The 27,262-nt window shown below is 42.5% G+C and overlaps 1 protein-coding gene across 3 annotated transcripts in view; it reads right to left on the bottom strand.

Annotated features, from left to right (window-relative positions):
- ripk2 (receptor-interacting serine-threonine kinase 2) overlaps positions 1-23,502 on the bottom strand; it is a 70,560-nt gene extending 47,058 nt beyond the window's left edge. The window contains exons 1-2 of one of the 3 annotated variants that reach the window (XM_041190504.1): positions 23,009-23,502; positions 492-645 (exon numbers count right to left, since the gene is read on the bottom strand). In XM_041190504.1, the coding sequence (XP_041046438.1) occupies positions 492-645; positions 23,009-23,199 (345 nt within the window). In that variant the 5' untranslated portion in view covers positions 23,200-23,502. Of the gene's footprint in view, positions 1-491; positions 646-23,003 lie in introns of all 3 variants that reach the window. The other 2 variants (XM_041190505.1, XM_041190506.1) reach the window with 2 other exon arrangements.
- Between the last annotated feature and the right edge of the window lie 3,760 nt (positions 23,503-27,262).

Raw genomic sequence — 27,262 nt, 5'->3', positions numbered from 1 at the left:
GATTCTATCAATAGCTTAAAATCCACACCAATGTCAAAAAATGATAACAACAGATAGTCTGGGGAGGAAAATTGTTATTCAGTGGAACATCAAAATAATTTGGCCATTCATTTCAGGTAACTAGACACGTGATAATCCAGTAACCAGATTAACCGGTTTAAATCTAAATTTCCATTAGTCAAGGTAAAAATCCATCTCCGATTATGCAGTGTAGTTTAAATCCAAGCTTTCTCAGAGATTAGCATATTACGCTGCACACACTTGATAGGTTTTCGCACTTCCTATATTACACATGACTACATTTTGAAAGCGTTTAATTTGTTTTTAAGTGCTGTGGGACTTCCTGAAGTCATGAAAGGCACGGTTTACGTCCAAACCTTCCATTCTTTTCTTTAATTGTTATTTCTTTCTAAGGTTTGTTATAAGAAGCTACATGTTAACAATGTGCATAAAATAACTATGATAAAGAACATCTTCATCAAACACAATACCTGATAAAGGAGTTGGTCCAAAGACCCATTGCTCATGTATTCCGTCACAATGCCCATAAATTCAGGTTCATTGCAAATACCATAAATTTGGATTATATGGGAAAATCTGGCCCTGTGCAAGACTTCTGCTTCCTTCAACAGACTGTTTCTTTCCCTTCAGAAAAAAAAACAAAATATTGAAACCATTCAAAAAAGCATTTTATTTGGTACCTAAAGAGAGGTTGTGAGGGTAGGGGAAGAGACCATAAGACCATAAGACATTGGAGCAGAAATTAAGCCATTCGGCCCATCGAGTCTGCTCTGCCATTCAATCATGGCTGATAAGTTCCTCAACCCCATTCTCCCACCTTCTCGCCGTAACCTTTGATCCCCTAACCAATAAAGAACCTATCTATCTCGGTCTTAAATACACTCAATGACCTGGCCTCCACAGCCTTCTGTGGCAATGAATTTCATAGATTCATCATTCTCTGGCTAAAGAAGTTTCTCCTCATCTCTGTTCTAAAAGGTCTTCCCTTTACTCTGAGGCTGTGCCCGCGGGTCCTAGTCTCTCTCCTACTAATGGAAACATCTTCCCCACGTCCACTCTATCCAGGCCTTTCAGTATTCTGTAAGTTTCAGTCAGATCCCCCCTCCATCTAGTATAGACCCAGAGTCCTTAAACGTTCCTCATATGTTAAGCCTTTCATTCCTGGGATCGTTCTCATGAACCTCCTCTGGACCCTCTCCAGGGCCAGCACATCCTTCCTGAGATACAGGGCTCAAAATTGCTCACAATATTCTAAATGTAGTCTGACCAGAGCCTTATAAAGCCTCAGCAGCACATCCCTGCTTTTATATTCTAGTGCTCTCAAAATAAATGCCAACATTGCATTTGCCTTCCTAACTACAGACTCAACCTGCAAGTTAACCTTAAGAGAATCCTGGACTGGGCCTCCACCAAGAAGCTCGCGCATTGAGACCGCCTTGAGCATGAAGGTATGGTTGTAATGCAGGGAAATGTTTCATTGACAATTATGGGGCTACACTGAAAAATAACATATTCAAAGACTTACTGATTTCAATGTCCCTTAAGCACACAGTACCCTGCCAATGTCAAAGTTGAGGTGACCTTTTTTTTTTAAATGGAGAAAAGGTGGGATTCAACAAATTTGAAATAATGATTACAGAAAATATAACTTGCATTACCACTATATGATTAGAATACGTGTTGTGAATCAAGAGATGAGGTGCAACTAGCAGCACCAAAAGGCATCACTACACAAAGATCGACATTATTCAGAATAAGGATAATTTAACTCAGTGGCCTGACTTCCAAAAAGTGTGCAAGTATTCCAACACCGCAATCTGGAATACAAATAGTTCTACAGTACGTGCCATCAATCAGTAGAATTAGAACAAAGAACAAAGAAAAGTACAGGCCGTCCAAGCCTGCGCCGATCATATTGCCTGTCAAACTAAAACATTTTGCACTTCCGGCGTCGATATCCCACTATTCCCATCCTATTCATGTATTTGTCAAGCTGCCTCTTAAACACCACTATTGTACCTGCTTCCACCACCTCCTTTGGCAGCGAATTCCAGACACTCACTACCCTCTGCCTAAAAAACTTGCCCCACACATCTCCTCTATAGTTTTCTCCTCTCATCTTAAATCTATGTCTCCTAGTAATTGACTCTTCCACCCTGGGAAAAAGCTTCTGACCATCTACTCTGTCCATACCCCTCATAATTTTGTAAACTTCATCAAATCGCCCCTCAATCTCCGTCACTCTAGTGAGAACAATCCGAGTTTCTCCAACCTCTCCTCATAGCTAATAACCTCCAGGTCGGGCAGCATCCTGGTAAACCTCCTCTGCACTCTCTCCAACACCTCCACATCCTTCTGGTAAGGTGGCAATCAGAACTGCATGCAATATTCCAAGTGTGGCCCAACCAAGGTTCTATACAGCTGCAGCATGACTTCCCAACTTTTATACTCAATACCCCTGCTGATGAAGGCAAGTATGCCATATGCTTTCCTGACTACCTTATCTACCTATGTTGCCACTTTCAGTGACTTGTGAACCTGTACACCCAGATCCCTCTGCCCGTTGATGTGCTTAAGGGTTCTGCCATTTACTGTATAATTCCTACCTGTATTAGACCTTCCAAAATGCATTACCTCGCATTTGTCCAGATTAAACTCCATCTGCCATTTCTCCACCCAAGTCTCCAACCGATCTATATCCCGTCGTATCCTTTGACAATCCTCTCTACTATCTGCAACTCCTCCTGCCTAAGTGTCATCTGCAAACTTACTAATTAGCCCAGTTACATTTTCCTCCAAATCATTTATGTATACTACAAACAGCAAAGGTCCCAGCACTGATCCCTGTGGAACACCACTAATCACAGCTCTCCATTCAGAAAAGCATCCTTCCACTGCTACCCTCTGTCTTCTATGACCAAGCCAATTCTGTATCCATCTTGTCAGCTCACCTCTGATCCCGTGTGACTTTACCTTCTGTATCAGTCTGCCATGAGGGACCTTGTCAAAGGCCTTACTGAAATCCTTGTAGATAACATCCACTGCCTTTCCATTATCGATCATCTTTTTCACTTCCTCAAAAAACTCGATCAAGTTAGTGAGACACGACCTCCCCTTCACAAAACCATGCTGCCTCTCACTAATACACCTATTTGTTTCCAAATTGTGGTAAATCCTGTCACAAGGAATCTTCTCCAACAATTTCCCTACCACTGATGTAAGGCTCACCGGTCTGTAATTTCCTGGATTATCCCTGCTACCCTCCTTAAACAATGGAACAACATTGGTCATTCTCCAGTCCACTGGGACCTCACTCATAGCCAGTGAGGATACAAAAATTTCTGTCAAGATCCCAGCAATCTCGTCCCTTGCCTCCCTCAGTACTCTGGGGTAGATCCCATCCGGCCCTGGGACTTATCCACCTTAATATTCTTCAAGATGCCTAATACCTCCTCTTTTTTGATCTCAGCATGATCCAGGCTATCTACACTCCCTGTTCCCTAGACAAATCGACCGCTAAGTCCTTCTCTTTGGTGAATACTGATGAGAAGTACTCATTTAGTATCTCTCCCATTTCTTCTGGCTCCACACACAGATTCCCATCTCTGTCCCTGAGTGGGCCTACCCTTTCCCTGGCTACCCTCTTGCTTTTTACCTATGTATAAAAGGCCTTGGGATTTTCCTTAATCCTGGTTGCCAATGACTTTTCATGACCCCTTTTAACCCTCCTGACTCCTTGCTTAAGCTTCTTCCTACTTTCTTTATAATGTCCATGGGCTTCATCTGTTCCCAGCCTTCTAGCCCTTGGGAATGCTTCCCTTTTCTTTTTGACTAGTCTCACAATATCCTTCGTTATCCAAGGTTCCTGAAACATGCCATGCTTATCCTTCATCCTAGCAGGAACATGCCGGTCCTTAATTCTTATCAATTGATGTTTGAAAGTCCCCCACGTCAGTTGTTGATTTGCCCTCAAACATCCGCCTCCAGTCTAGATTCCTCAGTTCCTGCCTAATATTGTTATAATTAGCCTTCCACCAATTAAGCACCTTAACCCGAAGACTCCTGTTTTCCTTATCCTCCAGTACCTTGAAACTTACTGAATTATGGTCACTTTTCCCGAAATGCTCCCCTACTGAAACTTTGACCATCTGGCTGGATTCATTCCCAAATACCAGGTCCAGTACTGATATTTGATATTCCTAACAAAGGCTGGTGCCAAACTCTTGTTTGGTTAATGCTATTTGCTAACTGATAAATTTTATTTAATGCATGGAACCATCCTCCTCGAAATCAGAAAGATACTGGTTCAAGGCACACTCTGGGACCTGAGCAGGTAATCAAGCCTCAAATAATCTACAAAGCAGGAAGATCTATACTGTTTTAGCAGCCATCTTTCAGATAAGACAGAAACCAACACTCTTATCATCCGAACACTGTTAGCCTATGCAGGTGGATATTAAAAACTTCAAAGAGAAGCAGATCTCCTTCTGGTCACCCAGCTAAAATTATTCCCTTAAACAGCCTAAAAACATGTCAGCAGTGTATATATCAGATAAACATCACAAACTTCCATTTTTACAGCATCTTTAACATGGTGAGCATATTTTTAAGGAGCGGAGACAGATGTTTAGGGGCTGAATTTTGCCAGCCTTCTGGGGACAAGCTCTCGGGCCCATCAGCAGGCAGTGGTTGGAGTGCCCTTCATCTTCCTGCCATCATGCAATCTTGGCAATGGTGGGGAATATGCTGATCATGTGGTGCTCTGGGGCATGGCAGGGTGGAGTGAGGGGAATCCCTCCTTTTTGGGCACACTTTGATTTCCAGAGGGACTCTCTAGTGGCAATAGCTGCCCGCACAGCCAACACCAAAATACCGTCCAGGACAAAGCAGCCTGCTTGATTGGCACCACATCCACAAAATTCACTCCCTCTACCACTGATGTACAGTGGCAGCAGTGTATACCATCTACAAGATGCATTGCAGGAATTCAGCAAGGCTCCTTAGGCAACACCTTACCTTCCAAACCCACGACCACTACCATCTAGCAGGGCAGCAGATAGATGGGAACACCACCAACTGGAAGCTCCCTTCCAAGACACTCACCATCCTGACTTGGAAATATATTGCCGCTCCTTCACTGTTGCTGGGTCAAAATCCCAGAACTCCCTTCCTAACAGCACTGTGGGTATAGCCACACCACATGGGCTGTAGCGGTTCAAGAAAGCAGCTCACCACCACCTTCTCAAGGGCAACTAGGAATGGGCAATAAATTCTGGCCCAGCCAGCGAATGAATGTAAAAATAACCTCCCCCGCTCCCCATTCAACAGGACTGTCTGACTGGCTTCACTGCTCCCAGATTCCACTTACCTGGTTGTGAGGTTGTATATTCATTGATGCTACCCATGGCGATGCTGAGGCAGCCAAGCTGTCAATCACCTGATTGGCTGGCAGCTCTTGGGTGCGGATGGCCGTCTTTAATAGAGACAACTGCCCTGGCAGATAATTGGTTTCCGCTGACAAGATACCAAACTGGGGTGGCCTCACCATCCCTCTTTTGGGTCACCCGCCACCACTACTAAATTTAGCCATAGGACTCATGCTGCTAAAATTTCTACCACCTATGATGGTGTAGTAATTATGGTTTTATTTAGTGTAATGTGCCTTTAAGAATGATACTTGTTAGGCAAAATTGCATGATCTGTAGTAGCCAATAGGAGAGTAGCATGGGATACCTCCATTGTCAGTGTAGAGATAAAGTTGGAGTTGAAAGCACAGGTGTAATTGCTGCTGAGTACATTGTAAATAAACTTAACGTTTCCACCCAAGAAGTGTCTGCAGATCAACTCTGTCATTAAGAGTACAACTTGGCCACCCTACAACATATGGGGATGAACATGGAGGAGCGTAAAGTGAATGAGACTGGAACCAGATGAATGGAGAGTTCAAGGGGAACATAGTGCTAAAAGTTTTTTTTGCAGAAATAGGGTGCAACCTAACTATGGAGGAATTTAAAGATGAAGAGAAGGATTTTAAATTAGAGGTATTAGGGGACAAGCAAATTTGGGTAATCGAGGATAGGAATCATTTTGCACTACTGGCCATTTGCAATATCTGTACCAATTTTTGACAGGGTGTAAATTAATTGTAATCACTTGGACACTATTTGTAGGATGTAACTCCATGCAAAATAGCAGCCACATTTGCCTATATAACAAAAGTAACTACACTTCACGAATAATTAACTGCTAGTAAAGTGCTTTGGGACATTTGGAAGGTGTGAAAAGTACAATTCAATTGTAGGATAAATCAAGGCCAAATATACTACTGTATTTTTCAGCAAGGGTTACAGTTTATATATAGGTTAGGAGTGGAAATTATTGCTTTTTGTTTCCCATCTTAGCTTGGGAACACCAAGATTATAATCTCCGACAATGCTGCCACTAAGAAGCTGCATCAGCTCAGATCAGGGTTTGATCCTGAGATCTTTCTGAACTGCATTGCTCAGAACCCACTCACATGATATATTTACCTATTGAACAATCAGGTGAACATTTCTACATCTAACCAGTTAATTTTTTTTCAATGAACACAGGAGTTTCCCTATAACTCACCCTGGCTGGCATCATCACCATGAAATAGGAAAAGGGAAAATAAAGGGGATTTTTTCAGCGTGTATGTGGCTCCTGTAAAATTTGTCCAGAACTAAAAACATTAAGAGCTTGTCAAAACTGTGGAAAAATATAGATGCTGGAGTTTAGTTGCATTGTAAAAATTAAATAAAGAGCAAAGAAACAAATTAGGATCAATCTTTTTAAACAATGAAAATTGGGATATTTTTCAAATGAGCTAACACCAGTGAAGCAACTCCATGAGGAAAAGTGCTAAAATCAGTTTACACCTCTACAGCACACAGTGGTTACAGCACAGAGGAAGGCCATTCGATCTCTCATGTCTGTACTGGCTCTCTGAAGGGGAAATTTATCTAGTGCCACTTCCTGGTCTTCTTCCTGTAAGCCTGCACGTTTTTTCTTTTCAAATAATGATCCAATCCCCTCTTAAATGCCTCATTTGAACCTACCTCCACCACATTCTCAGGAAGTGCATTAAGAACCCAGCCACTCACTGCATGAAAATGTTTTTCCTCATGTCTCCATTATTTTTGTTGCCAATAACCTTAAATCTGTGTTCTCTTGTTCTCGATCCTTCCACGAATGGGACACGTTTTTCCCCTACCTACTTTGTCCAGTTCTGTAATGATTTTGAATACCTGTATCAAATCTTTTCTCAACCTTCTCTTCGCCAAGGAAAATAGATTGGAGATGTTGGGACTGTCTATGTAACTGGAGTTCCTCATCCCTGGAACCATTCTCGTGAATCCTGTGTTCCAGAACTACTGCACCCTAGCCAAGCTGATCCAATGCAGCTTTAAGAATGATATCTACCCAACAATGTGCAAATTGCCCAGGTATATTCTGTCCACTAAAATCAATGCAATCCAGCCGATTATCATTCCATCAGTCTACTCTTAAATAATCAAAGTGGGTGGAAGGTGTCATCAACATTGCATTCAAGTGGCACTTATGAAGCAATAACCTGCTCAATGAAGCTCAGTTTGGGTTCTGCCAACGCCACTCAGCTCCTGATGTCAATTACAGACTTGGACCAAAAGAGCTGAATTCAAGAGATGAGCGTGACTGCCCTGGACCTTAAGACAGCATTTGGCCAAGTGTGGCATACAGGAGCTGTGGCAAAGTCAATGGGAATCAGGGAGATATCTCTCGACTGGTTAGAGTCACAACTACCACAAAGGAAGATGGTTGTGCTTATTGGAGGCCAGTTATCTCAGCCCCAGGACATCACAGCAGGAGTTCCTCAGGGTCGTGTCGCAAGTTCAACCATCCTCCCCTGCTTCACCGTGACATTCCCTATCAGAAGGTCAGAAATGGGGTGCTTGCTAATGATTGCATAGTGTTCAGTACTATCTGCAACTCCTCAGATACTGAAGCAGTCCGTGTCCATATGCAGCAAGACCAGGACAACATTCAGGCTTGGGCTGATAAGCAGAAAGCAAGGTTCATGCCACACAAATGCTAGCATTGACCAACTCCAACAAGTGGAGAATCTGACCATCTCCCTTTGACATTCAATGGCATTACCATCTCTGAATTCCCTACCATCAACATCCCGTGGGGGCTACCACTGAACAGAAGCTTTACTTGACAAGTCATATAAATACTGTGACTACAGGAGCAGATCAGAGGCTAGGAAGTCTCTGGTGAGTAACTTATCACATGACTCCCCAAAGCCCATCCACCATCTATAAGATACAAGCCAGGAGTAGGATGAAATATTTCCCACTTGCCTGGATGAGTGAAGCTTCAATAATTCTCAACAAATTTGACACCATCCAGGGCAAAAACAGCCTGATTAACTGGCACCCTATCCACCACTTTAAACATTCATTCTCTCCGCCACGGATGTACAGCGGCAGCAGTGTGCATCACAAACACAAAGTTGACTTGCTGCAGGTCATCAAGCCTCCTTTGACAGCAACTTTGAAACCCACCACCTCTACCACCTAAAAGAACAAGGGCAGCAGACACATGGGGACACCAGACCTGCAAGTTCTCCTCCAAGCTACCAGCCATCCTGATTTGGAATGATATTGCCATTACTTCACTGTTACTGGTTTGAAATCCCAGAATCCCCTCCATAACAGCACTGTGGGAGCACCTACATTAGGTAGACTGCAGCGGTCAAGAAAGCAGCTCACGATGGCCTTCCCAAGGGCAGTTAAGGATGGGGAATAAATACAGGCCTTGCCAGCAATACTCACATCCCATGAAAAAATGTGGCTTGGTGGCAAATTTTTTGCTTATATGCTGCTCCTATGAAGTGTTTTGCTAAGGGTGTGGTGTTAATGCAGACTTCTTGTTGTTTCAGGTGAAAGGACACATCATATAACATCCACCTGAACAGGCAGATAGGGTTTCAGATTTATGACCACAGTACTCCTGACAATTAAGCACTTCCTCAGGACTGTGCTGAAGTGTCAGTTTCGTTGGTGTGCCTGTGCTGAACCAAGTTGACACTTTTCACTGCAAAATCACAATCAACCCCCTTAAACTTTAATGCTTTCCCAAAAGCTTTAGAAAATTAGCAAGCATGCAGCTGAGCCACAGAGCACAAGTCAGTACCTGGAGGAAAGTATGGATGAAAAGGAGAACACTAGGTGGAAAAGACTTTAAAATGAAACCTTGACTAGCATAAATTTAAGCCATTTTAAAAAATTATTGCTTACAGGTCTAGGCAGCATCATCTTCAAACTAAAACAATAGAAGTAATTCAGCAAAAAGAAAGCTGAACTGGTAACAAATCTTAGAAAGACCCTATTCTAAGCAAAATGTATATGCCCAGAGGAACTTGAAGTAAATATTCACAGCAAGCAATTGACTTCCTCCACAAAAAACATATTAATCTATATTGGAAGATACCAATTATATTCTTCCTAATATAAAGTCAAAATGCAAGATGTAAGGTAACATAACCACAGACTTGTATTTCTGGATCAGGAAATTCTTATTTAAAATGGAAGCATGTTAGCAATGTACAAGGATAAATGACATAACTACTTATTAAAATATTCAGTTTTTCTTCCTATTCTTTCACAGGGTGTGGACTTCGCTGGCTGGACGAACATTTGTTGCTCATCCCTAATTACCCTTGAGAAGGTGGCGGTGAGCTGCCTTCGTGAACTGCTGCAGTTTGCACGCTGTAGCTACACCCACAGTGCTGTTAGGGAGGGAGTTCCAGGATTTTGAATCAGTGACAGTGAAGGAACAGCAATATATTTCCAAGTCAGGATGGTGAGTCGCTTGGAGGGGAGCTTCCAGGTATTGGTGTTCCCATGTGTCTGCTGCCCTTGTCCTTCTAGATGGTAGCGGTCCTGGATTTGGAAGATGTTAAGAAGCCCTGGTGAGTTCCTGCAATGCATCTTGTAGATGGTACACACTGCTGCCACTGTGCATTTGTGGTGGAGGGAGTGAATGTTTGTGGATAGTCCAGTTCAGTTTCTGGTCAATGGTACCCCCAAGATGTTCTTAGTGGAGGATTCAGTGATGGTAATGCTATTGAATGTCAAGGGGTGATGGTTAGATTCTCTCTTGTTGGAGGTGGTCATTGCCTGGCACTTATGTGGTGTGGATGTTACTTACCACTTGTCAGCCCAAGCCTGCATATTGTCCAGGTCTTGCTGCCTTTGGACATGGACTGCTTCAGTATCTGAGGAGTCAGGAATGATGCTGAACATTGTGCAATCATCAGCGAACATCCCCACTTCTGACCTTATGATGGAAGGAAGGTCATTGATGAAGCAGCTGAAGGTGTTTGGGCTTAGGGCCCTGAGGAACTCCAGCAGTGATGTCCTGGAACTGAGATGACTAACCTCCAACAACCCCAACCACCTTCCTTTGAGCTAGTATGTCTCCAACCAGCAGAGTTTTCTCCCGATTCCCATTGACTCCAGTTTTGCTAGGGCTTCTTGATGCCACATGTGGTCAAATGATCACAGGGAGGCAGTGGCATAATGGTACTATCACTGGACTAGTATTCCAGAGACCCAGGGGTTCGAATCCCACCATGGCAGATAGTGGGATTTGAATTCAATAATAATCTGGAATTAAAAGTTTAATGATAGCCACGAAGCCATCGCCGATGGTCATAAAAACTCGTCAGGTTCACTAATGTTCTTTATGGAAGGAAATCTGCCATCCTTACCTGGTCTGGCCTACATGTGACTCCAGATCATTAGCAATGTGGTTGACTCTTAAATGCCCTATGAACAATTAGGGATGGGTAATAAATGCTGGCTTAGCCAGACACTCCCGCATCTCACGAACAAATAATAAAAAATGAATAATAAAAGTCTGATTACTCACAAACAAAAATATAGAGATGTTTTCATGGTGTTTCTTCTTAATAAGAAAGGTTAAAGGCTGCGATCATGATTTGGCATTCCTACCTGTCTTAAAATATCAGCTTTTCAAAATGGGATTATAGGGAATTTCAGATGAAAGGTGGAAACACATAGATGGACCTTTCAGATCAACATTCTTGCTGTGAGCAGCTCCGAAGATAAATATGCAATCAATTTATAACAAACAAGTTCTGCTAATGCAACAGAGAAATTCCAGAGTGCTTAGAGGCTTCTGTATACAACCCAGCATGATGTGTATCTCCATTTAAACACATTGAAAGAACAATGAGTAATTACCAATGTAGCAATTTCACCATTTCATGGCTTAAAGACAACAGCAACACTAAAATGGGAGATGAACTAAAGTTTGATTGCCTGAATACCTACAAGCTTACATTTAACAGAACATGTGAATGAACAGATAGATACCTGCCTCCTGTTCAGTATCATTGCACACGAATTCCATTCAAATTCTACACTTTCTCTTTTAGATCCACCTATGATCAACAATACCAGCTGCTCTATTATCTGTACTGACACTTCACACAATCCATCCACTCTACCATGTGCCATTACATACATATCCTATGTCTCTCTCAGCAGCAGCAACTTTATTTCAGAGCTGTCTCAGCCTTCAGTTCTTTATCATCCTTTGGTCCAATCCTGCATTTTAATAAAACTGCTCTTCTTCCCTGCAGACACAAATTACTACAAGCCTCAACAATTCTTGGATGCCATTCCACCTCCTGATCATTCTTTCTCTGCACTTTCTCCCAAATCCCATTTATTCCTCCCAATCTCACCTTTGCTGCATTTTCACAAGTCTTTGCTTGACCTTTTTTTCTATGACCCTGAACAAATGGTCCATAGCAAGAATCTTTGGCTCATTCACCAATCCTCCCACATCAATGAACACTGAGCTTAACACTTCCTTCGCCACATTTGTGCCTACTTTTTTTTTTGCAGGAAGCTTGCCTTGCATACTGGGCTATTTCTCTTGACTTCAGTCTCCAATCTGAACCCATGCCTTAGGTCCCCTCCCCTCTTAATCTTTTCATTAAATGATTTCAGTTTCTCAACTCCTCTCATTCACTCTGATTTATCAAAGTCCAGACTTGCAGAATTCTCCTCCTCCAAGCCCAGCTCAACACCATTATATAATTTACTGACAAAGAGGTTGCTGTTGTTGTATAATAGAAGTTCCCTGACCTTAAGGCTGAATGCTAATTCCTATCTTCTCCTGGACTATAATTTTACAACTGAACACCATGGCATAATTCCCCAAATTTCCTCTCAAGATCTTACCTCCACCATTATAACTGTCCCAAATTTATAGTTTGATACTTGTACACAGCCTGCTTCCAACTAAACTATTGGAGGAGGTGATGAACGAAGTAAGATAGAGAAATGGAGGGGTTGAGGGAAATAATTCCAAAGCCTAAACCCTATGCAGTTGAAGGCATGACTGCCAATGGTGGGACTGTGTGATGAAGAATCAGAGAATCACACAGTCCAGAAGAGGCCCTGCGGCCCATCGAGTCTGCACCGACACGTGAGAAACACCTGACCTACCTACCTAATCCCATTTACCAGCATGTGGCCCATAGTCTTGAATGTTATAATGTGCCAAGTGCTCATCCAGGTACTTTTTAAAGGATGTGAGGCAACCCGGCTCCACCACCCTCCCAAGCAGCGCATTCCAGACCGTCACCACCCTCTGGGTTAAAGAGTTTTTTCTCACATCCCCCCAAACCTCCTGCCCCTCACCTTGAACTTATGTCCCTTTGCGTCTGACCCTTCAGCTAAGGGGAATAGCTGCTCTCTATCCACCCTGTCCATGCCCCTCATAATCTTGTACACCTCGAACAGGTCGCCCCTCAGTCTTCTCTGCTCCAACGAAAACAACCCAAGTATATCCAACCTCTCTTCATAAATGTTTCACCCCAGGAAACATCCTGGTGAATCTGCTCTACAGCCCCTCCAGTGCAATCACATCCTTTCTATAATGTAGCGACCAGAACTGCACACATTATTCCAGCTGTGGCCTCACCAAGGTTCTATACAACTCCAACATGACATCCCTACTTTTGTAATCTATGCTTCGATTGATAAAGGCAAGTGTCCCATATGCCTTTTTCACCAACCCACTAACATGCCCCTCCGCCTTCAAAGATCTATGGACACTACACGCCAAGGTTCCTTTGTTCCTCAGAACTTCCTAGTGTCATGCCGTTCATTGAATACTTCCTTGTCAAATTACTCCTTCCAAAGTGTATCACCTCACACTTTTCAGGGTTAAATTCCATCTGCCACTTATCTGCCCATTTTACCATCCCGTTTATATCTTCCTGTAGCCCAAGACACTCAACCTCACTGTTAACTACCCGGCCAAGCTTTGTGTTATCCACAAACTTACTAATCCTACCCCCAACATAATCATCTATGTCGTTTATATAAATGACGAATAATAGGGGACCAAGTACAGATCCCTGTGGTGGGCCACTGGACACGCACGGGCTTCCAGTCACTAAAGCATCCTTCTGTCATCACCCTCTGTCTCCTACAACTAAGCCAATCTTGAATCCACCTTATCAAATTACCCTGTATCTCATGTGCATTTGCCTTCTTTATAAGTCTCCCATGTGGGACCTAGTCAAAGGCTTTGCTGAAATCCATATAAACTACATCATTTGCACTACCCTCATCAACACACCTGGTCACCTCCTCAAAAAATTCAATCCAATTTGTTAGGCATGACCTCCCTCTGACAAAGCCATGCTGACAATCCCTGATCAAACCTTGCCTCTCCAAGTGCAGATAGAGGATACGGGGTTGAAAGAACAGCTTGCAGTTAAAAGGGATACCAAGATTGTTGAAACAGAAGCAAAGGGAGGAGGTAGAGGTGAGGGAAGGACAAAAAATATTACACTTCTTCCTATTGTTTTGCCTTGGTCTTCCAAATGCCTAGCGGGGACAGCATGTTGGGAAAGGTTAAATTATTTGAATCCAGGAATATTTCAGCCAGCCAATATGTTAGTTTCACTGATTTTGAAGTTGATTAAGGCTGATGAGGCCTTATTTAAATCTAAAGGTTGCAGCCAGATGGTGCCATTGGTGCACAATGGAATTCTGACTTTGGAATTCGAGAGCCCCACATAAAGTCAATGGCGACAGTGAAATTCACATAGTAATCAGAAAAGATCTAGGTAAGTTTTTTTTAAAATGACTTTTCTGTGGAATGCATGTGGTTCAGAAGAAGATGTGTTCCTCTGGGGGGGGGGGGGGCACAAGGTGTCCTCGAGCCACCCCAGCACTGCCCTGAACCTCCCACCACCATCTGCATACTTAACAGTTTATGCACTGACAGTTGGCTACTCTGGAGTCATCCTCAAATATCAAATTTGCAGATACAGAGAATTCAGAGAAATAAAGGTAATTATAAAGTTCTAGTCACAAACTATGAGTGATTATTGTCATTTTTACTTACTGTTTTGTTAGATATGTCTAGATACCCCACACTCAAAGTGGAGATTTTAAGTACAAATTTTAGTACTGTTCTTTCCAATTAATTATATAATCACCAACTCCCCAAATACTGAAGCAATCCATGTGCAAATGCAGCAAGACCTGGACAATATTCAGGCTAGGCTGGTGAGTGTCAAGTAACATTTATGCCACACAAGTGCCAGGCATTGACCACCTCCAACAACACAGAATCTGACCACCTCCCCATGACATTTAATGGCATTATCTTCTATGAATTCCCTATTATCAACATTCTGGGGGTCACCCTTGACCAGAAACTGAACTGGACTAGCCATATAAATACTGTGGCTACAAAAGCAGGTCAGAGGTTCGGAATCCTGCAGTGAGTAACTCACCTCCTGACTCCCCAAAGTCTGCACACAATCTACAAGGCACAAATCAGGAGTATGATGGAATATTCTCCACTTGCCTGGATGAGTGTAGCTCCCACAATACTCAAGAAGCTTGACACCATCCAGGACAATGCAGCCCACTTGACTGGCACCACATCCACAAACATTCACTCCCTCCACCACCGACGAACAGTGGCAGCATTGTGTACCGTCTATAAGCTGCATGCAGGAACTCATCAAACCTCCTTAAACAGCACCTTCCAAACCCACGACCACTACCATCTAGAAGGACAAGGGCAGCACATAGATAGGAACACCACTACCTGGAAGTTCCCCTCCAAGTCACTTACCATCCTGACTTGAAAATATATCACTGTTTCTTCAGTGGTGCTTGATCAAATTCCTGGAACTCCCTCTCTAACAGCATCATGGGTGTACCTACACTACATGGACTGCAGCTTTCAAGAAGGCTGCTCATCACTACCTTCTCAAGGGTGATTAGGGATGGGCAATAAATGCTGGCCTAGTCAGCGAAGGCACATTCCTTGAATGAATGAAAAAAACCTTCAAGCTGAGGATTTGAAGACATCTTTACAAGGCTTTCAAGATTTCATTTGGAGAAACTAAAGGTCCTTCAGGGGCAAAAACAAAAAGGACATTCCCACTGGATTGATTTAACACCTTCAGATATCAGTCTGTATCTATTTATATAATAAGCTCAGTATCTTTGGAAAAATAAAACTCCATCCTTAGCTGTTGCCGTTTTGATCAGTTCTGTAGGTGTAAACTGAATTATTGGGCTGTACAAGTTCGTTGAGCATATCAACCCTGACATGTTACAAATCAACATTGCACATGACCCAACATAATTTAACAGTTGTACATATTCCTGCTGTGAATTGAGTTAATTTGCACTAATGGAAGCAAAGTTTACCCATACTGCTTAGCATGAATGAAAATGCTCTATAGTTGTTAGATTGCAGTCTCATTTGGAGTATGGACGCCTTCTCTTCCATTGAGATGGAATTGATGCTTGCCTTGTGCTGTTAATGGCACTTAAACATGGCACAGTTTGAATAATTTGAAAAATGACATTTATGTGTAACACTAAATGGGAAGAATGGTCTTGTACTTTATTCTCTGTGGATCTCAAAAATAAACATTATAGAGTCTGACAACTATCCAAGATTTAGAAAGATGTATTTTAACCCTTGGTGTACTCCAGTATCTTATACAAGAAAATAATATAACCATCAGAGCTTGTTCTATTTCTGTCTAAACACCATTCTCCCCATCTCAAGTTGGCCTCCTAGAATATTCCAGTGAAGTGCCTCCTATAACCAGGAGAAGCTCTGTAGTAAACACAAACAGGTTGCTAATCCAGGCTGGCCAAAGAGCCATGAAAACTGAGAAATCATGCTAACAGCTGAAATGAACAAAGGCATATTTTTCTCTTTAAAAGGGAAGTCTGGAAAATGGCCAGTTAACTCTGATTTGTTAATCTGATAATCTGTTCATCCTGTCCATCTTTAAACAAAGAAAATTCTGAGCCCAAAATACTTATCATTGTTGCCACTGGTCTGGGCCTTGGATAAATCCAAATTGACTTGAAAGTGTGGAATTGCCATCCATGTTCAAATTTTAAAAAGTGTCTGTTCTGCTTTAAGAGCTGCCCGAATTTCAAGACGGCATCGCCATTCACTTAGAGGCAGAGGGATTTCTCGCAATTGCTGGTTTTGTTGGGCTCCGCAACATGGTGATGGCACACTTCCTGGAGTACACGTTTTTAAAACAATGGCTGCCTGCCGCTTTCTTTTGTTCAGCTGTTTACTTTGCCAAGTAACGATGTGGTAGAATTCTAGCTTATGTTTGCCTTTTCTTTTTCGAGCTAGGTAGTTGTGACATTGCAGAAGTATTTAATGCATTTTTCTCTTTTTTTTTCTCTGACGAGGTCAGAAGCCAATTGTTAAGGCTCCGGCTTGGGGATCAGGTTTTAACAACAAGTTACTTTCAAACGGCACTTCTCACGTTGAATTATTTAAAGCTATCTCCGGGCTTGCTGCAGCCTGGAACTTTAAAAGAGTTAGTTCACACTTGCAGGCTCCGACAACTCTGCACTCTGAAGCTGGACTTCCAAAGGAGATTCAATGGAGTCTTCTGCTGCAGGAAAAATCTCTGCCTTCAGCTTCCACAACACCCTCTGGAGTGTTTTTTTTTGTGGCAATTTTTCCCTCTGCTTCTTTTGGGAACTTCTTTCAGGTCAGAAAACTTTGTTGAAGTTTTGCTTAGTCTTTCAGCATTTTGTTTTGTCTCAACATTTTAGCAAGGTTCTAGGTTTTGATCCGATCGCTGCCACCATGTTGGGCGGGTGTTGGTTACAGATCGATATGTATTAAAGAAGTCTTCATAGTCTTCTGTATGTTAACTAAGTTTTTATTAACCATTATAATTATTTACACATGTACAGTAAAGGAGGCAGGCTCGGAGCTATCTCCATGTTTAGGTCTATACACATCTCTGCTCAACACCACACTGCCCCTGCATCTTGGTCATGAGTCTGTGCTCAGTCCCACATTAACCCAGTATGTGCCAGATCCTTAACTACAATCATGAGCTTAGACCCAGCTCTAAATCAGTCAACTATACAAATTCTAACTGACGTTAGATACTAAGAGCCCATGGGATCCAGGGCAATTTAGCAAACTGGATCCAAAATTGGCTTAGTGGCAGGAGGGAGAGGGTGATGTTCAAAGGTTGTTTTTGCAATTCGAAGCCTGTGTCAAATGTTGTACCACAGGGATCAGTGCTGGGGCGTTTGCTGTTTGTACTGTACATTAGTGATTTAGACATGAATGTAGGAGCTATGATCAATAAGTTCACAGATGACATGAAAATTGGTGGTGTCGTAAATAGTGAGGAAAGGCTTAGATTACAGGACGATATAGATGGGCTGGTAAGAGCAGTGGCAAAGGGAATTTAATCCTGAGAAATATGAGGTGATGTATTTTGGGAGGGTTAACATGGTAAGGGGATACACAACGAATGGTAGGACCCTAGAAAGCACAGAAGGTCATAGGGACCTTGGTGTATATTTTTTTTTCATTCACAGGGTGTGGGCTTCACCGACTGGGCCAGCATTTATTGCCCATCTCTAGTTGCCCTTGAGAAGGTGGTGGTGAGCTACCTGCTTGAACCGCTGCAGTCCGTGTAGTGTAGGTACACCCACAGTGCTGTTAGGAAGGGGTTCCAGGATTCTGACCCAGTGCCAGTGAAGGAACGGCGATATACTTCCAAGTCAGGATGGTGAGTGACCTGGAGGGGAACTTCGAGGTGGTGACGTTCCCATCCATCTGTTGCTCTTGTCCTTCTAGGTGGTAGTGGTCATGGATTTGGAAGATGCTGTCGAAGGAGCCTTGGTGAATTCCTGCAGTACTATATACAAGATCATGACCACTACCACCTAGAAGGACAAGGGCAACAGATAGGTGGTGTCTAGGACATTGTCTGTAAGATATGATTCCGTGAGGATGACTATGTCAGGCTGTTGCTTGACTAGTCTGTGAGACAGCTCTCTCAATTTTGGCACTGATATCGGCTTTGCACAGACGTTACTATGGAGGACTTTGCAGGGTCGACAGGACTGCGATTGCCGTTGTAGTTTCTGGTGCCTAGGTTGATGCTGGATGGTTCGTCCGGTTTCATTCCTTTTTTGTGTCTTTGTAGCGGTTTGTTACAGCTGAGTGTCTCGCTGGGCCATTTCAGAGGGCATTTAAGAGTCAACCACATTGCTGTGGGTCAGAAGTCACATGTAGGCCAGGCCAGGTAAGGACAACAGATTTCCTTCACTAAAGGACTTTCGTGAACCAGATGGGTTTTTACAACAATCAACAATGGTTTCATGGTCATCATTGGACTTTTCATTCCACTTTTTTATTGAATTCAAATTCCACCATTCGAACCCGGGTCCCCAGAGCATTAACCTGGGTCTCTGGTTTCCTAGTCCAGCGACAATACCACGACGCCAATACCTCCCCCATGTCCATTAAGCCCTGAAGGCAACAGCACAGGTAGATAAGGTAGTTAAGATGGCATATGGGATACTTGCCTTTATTAGCTGAGGCACAGAATATAAAAGCAGGGAGACTATGTTGGAGCTGTATAAAATGCTAGTTAGGCCACAGCTGGAGTACTGTGTGCAGTTCTGGTCGTCATACTATAGGAAGGATGTGATTGCACAGGAGAGTGTGCAGAGGAGATTGCCTGGGCTGGAGCATTTCAGCTATGAAGAGAGACTGGATAAGCTAGGGTTGTTTTCCTTAGAGCAGAAAAGGCTGAGGGTGGATCTAATTGAGATATACAAAATATTGAGGGGCATAGATCATTTTCCCCTTAGCAGAGGTGTCAATAATCAGGGGGCATATATTTGAGGTAAGGGGCAGGAGATTCAGAGGGGATTTGAGGAAAATTTTTTTCGCCCAGAGTGGTTAGAATCTGGAGAACACTGTTTTAGGGGGTGGTAGAGGCAGGAACCCTCACAACGTTTAAGAAGTATTTAGATGAATGCTTGAAACGCCATAGCATACAGGGCTACAGGCCAAACGAGGAAAATGGGATTAGAATAGATAGGTGCTTAATGGCCGGCACAGACTCAATGGACCGGAGGGCCTTTTCTGTGCTGTATAACTCTATGACCAATACTATAGATGTTGCAAACTATTGAATCAAGAAAGATATGTCCTGGCGAATCGAATAGCAAGTGCTGTAGAGAGGGCTTTAAACTAAATAGATGGGGGTAGGGTTCTGGAGAGGGGATAAGTAGGCTTACAAAACAAAAGGATATGGCGGCATTGCAGGGTAGTTACTTAGGTAATGATACCCAGAGTGTGATAGGAAGGGACAGAGTGTACAAACATTAAAAAAAAGAGGCAAATAGGGTCAAAGGAGGATAAAAATGGTAAAAAGGCACAATTAATGCTCTTTACGTAAATGCATGTAGTATTCAGAACAAAATAAATGAATTAACAGCACAAGTAGAGATTAATGATATGATCTTATAGCTATTACGGAGACTTGGCTACAAGGAGTTCAAAGCTGGGAACTAAATATTCAGGGGTATGAGACTTTTCGAAAGGACTGGCTGCACAGATAGGGTGGTGGGGTAACTTTGTTAGTATGAGATGGAGTAAGTACGATAGCAGAAATGACCTTGGATCGGAAGATGTGGAATCCATATGGGAGGAGATAAGGAATAACAAGGGGAAGCCGACACTGGTGGGTATAATCTATAGGCCCCCTAACAGTAGCTATGCTGTTAGACAGAGAATAAATCAGGAAATAATGAGGGCATGTAAAAAGGGCAGTATATTAATCATGGGTGACTTTAATCTCCATGTAGATTGGGAAAATTAAATTGGCAGAGGTAGCCACGAGCAAGAATTCAGGGTGTATTCGGGACAGTTTGCTAGAACAATATGTTGTGGATCCAACCAGGAATCAGGCTATTTTGGATCTGGTAATGTGTAATGAGGCAAGTTTAATAAATGATCTCAGAGTAAAAGATATCCTAGGAAACAGTGACCATAACATGGTGGAATTTAGCATTCTGTTTGAGAGTGAGAAACTTAGTTTGAAAATATCTGTGCTAAGCTTAAATAAAGGTAATGAGAAAGGAATGAGGGCAGACTTGGCTGCAGTGGACTGGGAAAGGAGTTTAGCAGAAAAGGCTGTTGATGAACAACGGCAGATGTTTAAGAAAATAGTTCAATACTCACAACAAAGATATATCCCAGTGAGGGAGAAGGATTGTAGGAAGGGGATAAACCAATCATGGTTAACCAAGGAAGTTAAGAATTGTATCAAAGTGAAAGAAAAAATACAATATGGCAAAGATCAGTGGTAAGCCAGAGGATTAGGAAAATGTTAAAAGCCAACGAAAGATGACAAAAAAGGGAGAAAATAATTTTTCAGGGTAAACTAGCAAGTAATATAAAAACGGACAGTGAGAGCTTCTTTAAATATATAAAAAGGAAGAGAGAGGCCAAAGTCAATATAGGCCCCTTTGAGAATGAGGCTGGGAAATAATAGTGGGGAACCTGGAAATGGCAGACGAGTTGAATAAATACTTTGCAGTCTTCATAGAGGAATACACTAAGAGCATACCAAAAATACTAAATAATCATGGGGCAAGGGGTGGGGGGGGGGGCGGTGGGGGGCGATGCGGAGGGGAGGAAATAAATACAATAACAACCACTGGAGAAAAAGCACCAGGGAAACTAATGGGGCTAAAGGCTGATAAGTCAGCTGGGCCAGATGGATTGCATCCTAGGATATTAAAGGAAATAGCTGCAGAGATGGTGGATGCACTGGTAGTAATCTTCCAAGAGTCCTTAGATTCTGAAAACATCCCAGAGGATTGGAAAACTGCCTACGTAACACCCCTATTCAAAAAGAGAGGGAGACAAAAAATAGGTAACTATATGCCAGTTAGCTTAAAATCTGTCATTGGGAAAATGTTGGTACCTATTATAAAGGGTGTAATAACAGAGCACTTAATCTAATCAAGCAGAGTCAGCATGGTTTCATGAAGGGGAAATCATGCCTGACAAATTTATTAGAATTATTTGAGAAGGTAACAAGCAAGATCGATAAAGGGAGATCAGTGGATGTAATATATTTGGATTTCCAAAAGGCGTCCAATAAGGTACCACACATAATACTTAATAAGAGCCCATGATGTTGGGAGTAGTATATTAGCAAGGACAGAGGACTGGCTAACTAATAGAAGACAGAGAGTTGGGATACGAGGGGTCATTTTCAGGATGGCAACCTGTAACAAGTGGAGTGCCACAGGGATCAGTGCTGGGGCCTCAATTATTTACATTACATATTAATGACTTGGATGAGGGAAATAAATGTATTATCGCCAAGTTTGCAGATAACACAAAAATAGATGGAAAGGCAAGTGGTGAGGATGACACAGAGTCTACGGAGGGATATAAAAAGATTAAGTGAGTGGGCATAAAAGTGGCAGATGGAATATAATGTGGGAAAGTTGAGGTTGTGCACCTTGCCTGGAAGAATACAGAAGCAGAATGTTACTTAATGGAGAAAGACTGCAGAAAGCTGCAGCACAGAGGGATTTGGGGGTCCTCGTGCATGAATCCCAAAATGCTAACATACAAATTCGGCAGATAATAGGGAAGGCAAATAGAATGTTGGCCTTCATTTCAAAGGGAATGGGATATAAAAATAGGGATGTCTTGCTAAAACTATACAAGGCACTAATTAGACTACACCTAGAATATTGTGAACAGTTTTGGTCCCCTTATCTAAGGAAAGATATATTGGCATTAGGGGCAGTCCAGATAAGATTCACTGGGTTGATCCTGGGGATAGAGGGATTTTCTTATGAGGAGAGGTTGAGTAGGTTGGGCCTGTACTCATTGGAGTTTAGAAGAATGAGAGACAACCTTATTGAAACATATAAGATTCTTAGGGAGCTTGACAGGGCAGATGGTGAGAGGTTGTGGGAGTCTTGGACCAGAGGGTATAATCTCAGAGTAAGGGGGTGACCAATTAAAACAGAGATGAGGAGGAATTTCTTCTCTCAGACCATAGTCAATCTGTGGAATTCTTTACTGCAGAGAGCTATAGAGGCTGGGTTATGTTTGTTCAAGGCTGGGATAGACAGATTTTTAATCAGTAAGGGAATGGAGGTTTATGAAGAAAAGGCAGGAAAGTAGAGTTGAAGATTCTCAGATCAGCTATGATCTCACTGAATGGCGAGCAGACTCGATGGGCCGAATGGCCTACTTCTGCTCCTACGTCTTATAGTCTAATAGTTGACTGGAAATTAGTAATCAAATTCAAAATGCAATAATTGCATTGGTGATTTCACATGAATTAGGTGTGGCGACTTAGACAAATCACGACATTGAAATTACTCAAGTATTATTTTTCAGCGGCGCATGCATGACAACACGCATACCAAAGGATTAAGCGTGTGCGCAAATTCACATCCTATTTCAAACAGAATCATTATCGGGTTGCAGATTCACAGATTATATAAAGTCCTTCAGAAATCTCAATTATTTAAATATCACCACCTCCTCTCCCAATGCATCAATACCATACCCTTCACCCATTGGAGAGTCGAACTGCAGACATTTGACTGCCACTGTCATCCTCCAGTCGCTGTGCTGCGCTCTGAACACTACGCCATAGCCTCCTTTGCTGATATAATGCAGATCCACCAACTTCTGATAGGGAACCACATCCAGGATGGATGAGATATTTGAGAAATTGCTCCCTCTCGAACACTCCATAACTTTCGATACGCACTCAGACTCTCCTCCTCCTCCTCTTTCACTGCAACCCGTGCCTCCAGCGTTTGCCCATTGCTTAAGGACCGGTCAGCTCTAAGGTTAACTGCACATTTCCACAAGTTAACGCTCCTACTACATAATTCAACGGACGAGTTCGCACTGGGCTAAAATCCTCAACCCACTTTCGCCTTGGGATTCGGACGAATGTTATCAAAGGTGTTAATGATTCGGCAGCGAAGGAGCTGCTCTGTGATCACTTCCTCCGAGGAATTCCCCAAACTCAGGGCTCTTCCGCTGTTCGGGATCAGTCACTGCGCAACTTGAAACCGACCGAAACCACGCCTTTTACTGGAATCCGAAAATCTGATGTGTGCAGCTCTCACTCATATTTCTGGAAGAGCCACTTCAAGAAAAGAAGATATTATGTAGCTTTTATGCTCGCTATTTATTCGAATGTACTTGGGGTTCCCATAGTCACGGGAAACTTATTCTTTAGCTAGAAATGACTAAGTCGCTTTCAACTTGAGTCACAATAGTGAAAAAAAAAGTTTAGGCTAACGAATAAGTGATGAATGCCATATCTGTATAATTCGTGCTATTTCACTTAAAATGATTGTCAGACTCTTCGCAATTGTTACTAAATCACCCTTTCCTGGGGAAATAATCTTAAATCACCAGATGGCAAATTGCAGTGATAGGTGTGCAAGTAAACCACCAGTAGGGTAAAAATAAAACTTGAATTTGTGTTGCGTTTTTCACGATCATCGCAAAGTGCCTTACAGCCAATGAAGTGCTTTTGTTTTGACGTGTGGCCGATGTAATAGTAGTGAAGGGTAGGACCGATCGAAGGAAGGCTGGAGCCAGGTCGACTCAGTCACAGCAGATTCGGTGAAGCGTCATTTGAATTGCATAGTATTCCAGGGTCATGTTGACTGATCAACCGGCTTGGTTGATTTGGAATGATAGCTGTGTCAATGGGGACTGTAATTCTTCCCAATCAGCTTCAGGTAGTCTTGTAAACCAATGCTGCTATAAAGTAGCGGTCCACAAACATGGGGAAATTATGACTCTCCCGTGCTAGCTGGGAATACCTTGTAGCTGTTTTTACCATAAAGTGGCAGTACTTATTTGAGATCTGAATGGAGGGGAATAAATCGGCAGCAAGGACAAGTGATCTCTGAAATGTGTAGTTATGCATATGGATGTATCTGACCAAAATAAAGAGATTCCTTGGTGATCCTACTCAGCTGTTATATTTCCTGATGATTCTCAAGGAGTGTCAGATACATCTATATGCATAAAAAGCAAAATGCGTGTTTGTTGACAAACTCTTCCGAAGTCCTTTGGTCAACCTCAACCAAATTTGGTGGCATGATACATTGGACCAAGGGGCATGTTGTAGGGGAGTTTACATCTAACCACCCCCACTTAGGCAGCTTTGACCTCCTAACAGAAAATCCAGGCGGCCCAGCCTACACTGTGCCCCCCACTGACACCGTAACTAAGACATGCTTTAACCAATATCAAGCATACATTCCAAGAAAGAAAACAATGAATTTATGTCATAAATCCCCAACTTTCTTTCATATTTTATTTGCTTTTTTCTTATTTGTCTCATGTAAGTTATGTTCAGTGACACTACAGAATCGTAGTTCTGTTCTGTTAGTTATGTTCTGTCACTACACATTATTAGTTGGTAAGGGAAAGCAACAGGCAGCACACAGAGCCAGGAAAGATGAAGACTCTAGAGCAAAAAGGCAGGAATTAGTGAAAGGGAATATGAAGAGGTGAGATAAGAAGACAAGATGTTGATAGAGAGCAACAGAATGCAAGAAGAACAAGTGCTGCAAGTAGCAGACCAACATTCTTAAGGAGGCTTTAATCTATGATCCTCGTCACAATTATGAATCAGACCCAGAAAATTATATTGGCAGTAGATCAGAGGTTTGTGAATGTTGAAGTGGAAAAAAGAACCACCTTCAATGTGTTGCATAAATGGTAAAGTACGATTGCCACCCTTAAGTGAGCCACACAACCCACTGTATGTTCTTATGGGAACAACAGAAAAATCAAAACACTCCTTGAGAATCATCAGGAAATATAACAGCTGAGTAGGATCACCAAGGAATCGCTTTCTTTTGGCTCAAGACGGGAGGCATTCTAACGTGGTCTATCATGAAATATGAAGTAGCAGTGGGTGACCATTTTGAAGAAAGTGACCATAATATAGTTAAATTTAATATAATTATGGAAAAGGATAAAAATAGAATAGGAGTAAAAGTTCTAAATTGGGGAAGGACAAATTTTACAAAACTGAGAGGTGATCTGACTGGTTACAGCTACTTGAAGGGAAATCAGTGACACCAGTGTGAAGCATTCAAAAGCAAGATTCTATGGGCACAGTGTATCCACAAAGAAAAATGGCAGTACTGCCAAATCTAGAGCCCCCTAGTTATCTGGGAGTATACAACGTATAATAAAGCAAAAGAAATAAGCTTATGACAGTCACAAAAAACTTAATACCGTAGAAAACCGAGAAGACTATAGAAAATACAGAGGTGAAATAAAAAAGGTAATTAGGAAAGCAAAGAGAGGATATGGACAGATTTTTAATCAGTAAGGGAATCAAGGGTTATGGGGAAAAGGCATGAAAGTGGAGTTGAGGATTATCAGAACAGCCATGATCTCATTGAATGGCAGAGCAGACTTGATGGGCCGAATGACCTACTTCTGCTCCTACATCTTATGTCTTATATGAAAAATATTGGCAGGTGAAATCAAAGAAAACTCTAAGGTGTTTTACTAGTACATTAAGGGCAAGAGAATAACTAAGGAAAGGGTAGGACAGATCAGAGATATACATGGTAACTCGTGCTCTGATGCTGAAGATGTGGATAGGGTTCTCAATCAGTATTTTGTCTCTGTCTTCATTAAGGAGAGGGATGAAGCAGATATTCTAGTTAAAGAGGAAGAGTGCAAAATATTAGATACAATAAGCATGGTGAGAGAGGAAGCACTAGAGGGACTGGCATCGTTGAAGGTGTGTAAGTCACCAGGACTGGATGGATTATATCCCATAGATAAAAACAAAAAAACTGCGGATGCTGGAAATCCAAAACAAAAACAGAATTACCTGGAAAAACTCAGCAGGTCTGGCAGCATCGGCGGAGAAGAAAAGAGTTGACGTTTCGAGTCCTCATGACCCTTCGACAGAACTTGAGTTCGAGTCCAGGAAAGAGCTGAAATATAAGCTGGTTTAAGGTGTGTGTGTGGGGGGCGGAGAGATAGAGAGACAGAGAGGTGGAGGGGGTTGGTGTGGTTGTAGCGACAAACAAGCAGTGATAGAAGCAGATCATCAAAAGATGTCAACAACAATAGTACAATAGAACACATAGGTGTTAAAGTTAAAGTTGGTGATATTATCTAAACGAATGTGCTAATTAAGAATGGATGGTAGGGCACTCAAGGTATAGCTCTAGTGGGTTTTTTTTTTTATTTTATATAATGGAAATAGGTGGGAAAAGGAAAATCTTTATAATTTATTGGGAAAAAAAAGAAGGGGGAAACAGAAAGGGGGTGGGGATGGGGGAGGGGACTCACGACCTAAAGTTGTTGAATTCAATATTTAGTCCGGAAGGCTGTAAAGTCCCTAGTCGGAAGATGAGGTGTTGTTCCTCCAGTTTGCGTTGGGCTTCACTGGAACAATGCAGCAAGCCAAGGACAGACATGTGGGCAAGAGAGCAGGGTGGAGTGTTAAAATGGCAAGCGACAGGGAGGTTTGGGTCATTCTTGCAGACAGACCGCAGGTGTTCTGCAAAGCGGTCGCCCAGTTTACGTTTGGTCTCTCCAATGTAGAGGAGACCACATTGGGAGCAACGAATGCAGTAGACTAAGTTGGGGGAAATGCAAGTGAAATGCTGCTTCACTTGAAAGGAGTGTTTGGGTCCTTGGACGGTGAGGAGAGAGGAAGTGAAGGGGCAGGTGTTGCATCTTTTGCGTGGGCAAGGGGTTGTGCCATAGGAGGGGGTTGAGGAGTAGGGGGTGATGGAGGAGTGGACCAGGG

The sequence above is a fragment of the Carcharodon carcharias genome, chromosome 6, assembly GCF_017639515.1.
Source record: "Carcharodon carcharias isolate sCarCar2 chromosome 6, sCarCar2.pri, whole genome shotgun sequence".
NCBI lineage: Eukaryota > Metazoa > Chordata > Chondrichthyes > Lamniformes > Lamnidae > Carcharodon > Carcharodon carcharias.
This window is presented reverse-complemented; position numbering and strand designations above follow the sequence as displayed.